The sequence below is a fragment of the Ylistrum balloti genome, unplaced genomic scaffold (genome assembly GCF_031769215.1).
Source record: "Ylistrum balloti isolate Yb309-2 unplaced genomic scaffold, AGI_CSIRO_Ybal_v1 Utg370510, whole genome shotgun sequence".
Classification (NCBI taxonomy): Eukaryota; Metazoa; Mollusca; class Bivalvia; order Pectinida; family Pectinidae; genus Ylistrum; species Ylistrum balloti.
Window position 1 is genome coordinate 1,110,785 of NW_026782329.1, and position 6,000 is coordinate 1,116,784.

Consider the following 6,000-nt stretch of genomic DNA (forward strand, 5'->3'; position numbering starts at 1 on the left):
CTTATATCCTGTACACAAAGGTACACACTTCTTATAACCTATACACATAGGTACACACGTCTTATAACATGTATACACAGGTACGCACGTCTTATAACATGTACACACAGGTACACACGTCTTATAACCTATACACATAGGTACACACGTCTTATAACATGTAAACACAGGTACGCACGTCTTATAACATGTACACACAGGTACACACGTCTTATAACATGTACACACAGGTACACACGTCTTATAACATGTACACACAGGTACACACGTCTTATAACCTGTACACATAGGTACACACGTCTTATATCCTGTACACAGAGGTACACACTTCTTATAACCTATACACACAGGTACACACGTCTTATAAACTGTACACACAGGTACACACGTCTTATAACATGTTCACAGAGGTACACACTTCTTATAACCTATACACACAGATACACACGTCTTATAACATGTTCACAGAGGTACACACGTCTTATATCCAGTACATAGAGGTACACACTTCTTATAACCTATACACACAGGTACACACGTCTTATAACCTGTACACACAGGTACACACGTCTTATAACCTATACACACGTATTATAAACCTGTACACACAGATACACACGTCTTATAACATGTTCACAGAGGTACACATTCTTATAACCTATACACACAGGTACACACGTCTTATAACCTGTACACAGAGGTACACACGTCATATCACCTTTACACATCACCTTTACACACAGGTTCACACGTCATATCACCTATATAGTTAGGTACGTCCATCGGATTGCTTTATCCACCTTATATGTAGGTACACACGCAAATCACATGGATTTGAATGTACTCAAAGTACATAGATACACAAGTAAACACGTGCTAATGATATAACGACCACAAAACACGATCAATACCAACGTAACTTTTATACGTCAGAGATACGCACACATTAGATCATATGTACACAGTTACACACATCAGATCACCTGCACACAGTTACACATCTGATCATCCTGCACAGTTACACATGTCAGATCACCAGCACACAGTTACACATCTGATCACTTTCACACAGTTACACACATCAGATCACCAGCACACAGTTACACGTCATATCACCTGCACACAGATACACATCTGATCACCTGCACACAGTTGCACACATCAGATCATCAGCAAACAGTTACACATCTGATCACTTTCACACAGTTACACACATCAGATCACCAGCACACAGTTACACATCATATCACCTGCACACAGTTACACATCTGATCATCCTGCACAGTTACACACATCAGATCACCAGCACACAGTTACACATCATATCACCTGCACACAGTTACACACATCAGATCACATGCACACAGATACACATCTGATCACCTGCACACAGTAACACACATCAGATCATCTGCACACAGATACACACCTGATCACCTTCACACAGTTTCACACATCAGATCATCCAGCACAGTTACACACATCAGATCACTAGCATACAGTTACACACATATGATCTCTTGCACACAGTTACACACATCAGATCAACTGCACACAGTTACACATCAGATCACCAGCACACAGTTACACATCATATCACCTGCACACAGTTACACATCATATCACCTGCACACAGTTACACACATCAGATTATCCAGCACAGTTACGCACATTAGATCACCAGCGAACACTTACACACATCAGATCACATGCACACAGATACACATCTGATCACCTGCACACAGTTACACACATCAGATCACATGCACACAGATACACATCTGATCACCTGCACACAGTAACACACATCAGATCATCTGCACACAGATACACATCTGATCACCTTCACACAGTTTCACACATCAGATCATCCAGCACAGTTACACACATCAGATCACCAGCATACAGTTACACACATATGATCTCTTGCACACAGTTTACACACATCAGATCAACTGCACACAGTTACACATCAGATCACCAGCACACAGTTACACATCATATCACCTGCACACAGTTATACACGAGATCACCTGCACACATCAGTTCATCTGCACACAGTTACACATGATTGATCATCCTTCACATAGGCAAACACGTCTGATCCTCTGAATTTAGATGTACTCAAAATACACGGATATAATGGCCATCTGGGATACTTTTAATGGTTCCGCGTAGGTCACCGTGTCACTAATTAACAGTTTAAATCGAAGGCGTTCGACGTTCATCTGATACTTGACTGTTTTTATATTAACATTTTATAGCATAAATTATTCTCTTGTGTCAAAATTCAAGCCATAGGCAAAAAATGTTTATTATTCTTTTTGTAAAAGAAAGAAGCCCGTTTTATATTGTATTAAGATATGTATAAATAACCGTCTAAATTAATTGGTTCCAGTCTGAACTTTGAACCCTTTAATTATTGAACTCGATGTAGCTAGTCCGGTAGTGTAATAATACTGGTGGGGGAAAACACTGGTTGTTGTTATTATACATGATAAATGATGTAATGGATGAAATCTGATCAACTCTGTTCCTGTAATAATAAGATGTGTGCTTTATAATTTGGCAGGCCCGGGGGTAGAAGCGGAATGCGTGGTGCGTTTGTATTACAACCTCAGTGCTGCAGCACCGAGCTATGTAGACCAGACTTGCGCGATTGCGTGCTGTGGTCACTATCCAAACATCTACTGCTGCGATCAGTGTGATTCAACTTTCCGGAATGCAGACGGACATCTGTAAGTACTGCTGATGTTATCTGTCAATGTACGGACGAACAAATTTACATATAGCTGTAAGGTGACAGAAGAATATATGTAAGTACTGCTGACGTACAGCTGTCAATGTACAGACGAATAATGTTACATATAGCTGTAAGGTGACAGACGAATATATGTAAGTACTGCGGACGTACAGCTGTCAATGTACGGACGAATAATGTTGCATATAGTTGTAAGGTGACGCATGGACATCTGTAAGTACCGATGAATTAATGCTGTCAATGTACGGACGAACAAAGTTACATAATTGTAAGGTGACAGACGGGCATATGTCAGTACTGCTGACATACAGATTTCAATGTACGGACGAACAAAGTTACGTGTAGTTGTAAGGTGATGCATGAACATCTGTAAGTACCGCTGAAGTACTGCAGTCAATGTATGACGAACAGGAATACGTGTATGGACAGACATTGTATGGTGTAACGTAAAAAGAAATCACTGATATCACACAGCTAACAGCTGTACTTTCATAACCGTATATCTGTATATAGAAACAGTGGAGTGCGACTTTGAATGTCACCATGCACATGTCTACAGCGGCCGTGGTGCCGTGACCTTAATGTTACATCGTCTCTGCGATCTTACCTGTATGTATGTGTGATTTCAGAGGCAGCGGTGCCGTGGCTGGAATTATACTTGGAGTCCTGATAAGCCTAGTTATCATTTTCGTGATATTTGTATACGTATATGGACGATGGAGACGGGACAAGGACCCCGTCGGCCGTGCCATGTATCGACTGTACCGAATGTCAACTCGTAAGTTATATTATGGTGTTCGCAATAATTTGTTGTGTCATTTGTAGTTTGCAAGTTAGTATTTAAGACGAATTTCCATAACTTATATTTGTTCTGCTTTGCTTCTTTTCTAGGAAGGCGACGTCGTCCTAAACCCCAAACAGGACAAAACGGACAGACATCCCCTAACGGACCCTCTACTATCTCTGTGTCAAACGGGGGAACACAAAATCGGGCATTCAGCGAAGAGCAAGGGACTTATCCCCGATCCAGACGCCGCGCCCCTGCAACTGCAGAAACGCCCATGCATCAGGAGCAACTTTCAAAACCCCCAAGACCTGGTCATCTTGATTCAAGACGAACAGACACAAATCCATCTGCACCAAGCGAGATCAATAACATACAGGGAGATCCGCCTCCTAAATATGGAAATATCGATTCCCCTCAAGGTCAAAATTACCTCGGTTCCAAAGCCAAGCCATCAATACCAGTGCATGAGTTAGATACCCGGAGATTGGAAAACCAGCCAAATACTAGTTACAAGCACCTTCCTCTCGGTGGTAATGCTCAAAGTTATGAACCTGAAAAAGTTACACGCAGTGAACAGCATAGAACCATGCCTGACATTACTAAAGCACATACTGATCTTAATGATAAATCTTATCAGGCTTTAGGTAAAAGACAGGACGAGCATACATACACAACCCCCACAAATGTCAACCAACGCGACAGATATGAATTGCCGAAGGACAGGAGAGAAAGACATAATCTTAAATCTGATTCGAGGCTAGGACCACCATCACAGTCTCGCCAATATAATGGAGACAGGAAAACGTCACAACCTTCTGACAGACAATTTCCCCATCTATCTGATAAACAAACAGAACAACATTCTGGTAACAGAAATACATCACACCCAACTCATCCGTCTGACAAAAATACCTCATATCACCCCGACAGGCAAATCTCGCATCCATCAAACAGAGATACGTCACATACGTCACATCCGCCAAACACGTCGTATCCGTCCGACAGACAAACATCACATCCGTCGACAAATACAAACAAAGATGCACAATATTTGCGGGAACCCCGTCCTTCTTACCCCTCAACGAATGATGGTAGGAGTGGACCTGGATATCATGCCTATAATCCATCTCCAGGGAGGGGCGCCCCTCCAAGGCAGCCTGAGTATGAGAGCTCGTCATCTAGACAGGGAAATCGTGATTATCGACCAACAAACGATTATCGAGGTGTCAATTTGGGTAAGCCAGGTGGAACAAGACAGTCACAGATATAGACTGACGACAAAGAGAACAAAAATGTATCCGTTATACGTCCTGAACACACACTTGTCGTGCTAATGACATTTCTGTTTACTGTTAAAATGATCCAGAAGAATGTGGGGACAGGATACTTAATGACCTCTTCACGGTGACATTTACCTGCATGTACAGACATTGTTTATGCCTGCTAGGGTGTCTTGATAAACAATGACAATTCCAAGGCTTTGTTTGCTAAGCAAACTGTACACAATTCTTGTACGTCTTCTTTTCTATGCGATTATCACACACTCTATTACGTCATTGTTTATGTTCATAAAAATGTGTCATATATATTATATATTACTTTATCCTTAGATTTTATATTTATATAAAATAGTTTAAACAATTTTTACCTTTGTTTTGTCTCTGCCTTTGACAAGATTGTATAATGTGTCAGACATGGTATTTACTTCATCGCTTCCGTGTAGGCAACCGATACAATACATACTAGGTGGATTGCAATGAGGAGGATGCCGAAGTATGGTTACATAAGTTTGTGCCTATGATAAATTGGAAATCATTTCAATGAGTAAATAATTAAAATAGGCACAGCCTAAGACAGTGCGAATTATTCGACTTTCTGTCGATTTATCTACATTTGTATATCGGTCTGGAGTCAATAAACGTCTGTACTCTGACCCGATAAAAAGTAGGGTAAACTTTAATTTTAAATGTATTTATCACATGAGGTTTTAAAGTCAAAATGTGGAGAGCTACAAAATAAAACCATTTTCAAAATTAATGGGATAATGTTGAGATTATGACATCAGTCCGGCTCAAGCCAATCACCGGTATACGGTTTGCATTTTAGTCACATCCGGATGTAGCATTCTACTAAAGGCGGGATGTTATGGATTTTGGTGAATCCCATAAAATGAATTGTGAAGGTATGTTTTGAGACGAATGCCCAATCATAAACTTCAGTAAGCTAAGATACATATTTACTTACGTTCGACAGCGTAAATAAACTTTCACGGACATGTTTACGACAGTAACGTAATGTAATATAAAGCTTTGTCGAGAGTGCTGGTGTATAAGTAGGAATATCATGCTCCTTGGATTGCAAGACTTGCTTAAAAAACGGGGGAAATCACATTTCTTATAACCTATCGCTTCCATATGAAAATAAATCTTGTCGGGATGTCTCTCTCCCTAAC

At 40.6% G+C, this 6,000-nt stretch overlaps 1 protein-coding gene across 1 annotated transcript; it reads left to right on the plus strand.

The window, feature by feature from the left end:
* The first annotated feature begins 2,662 nt into the window (after nucleotides 1-2,662).
* LOC132555707 (uncharacterized) lies at nucleotides 2,663-4,958 on the plus strand. The gene is made up of 3 exons (XM_060220070.1): nucleotides 2,663-2,738; nucleotides 3,391-3,539; nucleotides 3,653-4,958. The coding sequence occupies exons 2-3, from the start codon at nucleotides 3,512-3,514 to the stop codon at nucleotides 4,816-4,818; spliced, it is 1,194 nt and encodes a 397-aa protein (XP_060076053.1). The 5' UTR covers nucleotides 2,663-2,738; nucleotides 3,391-3,511; the 3' UTR covers nucleotides 4,819-4,958.
* Nucleotides 4,959-6,000: the final 1,042 nt, after the last annotated feature.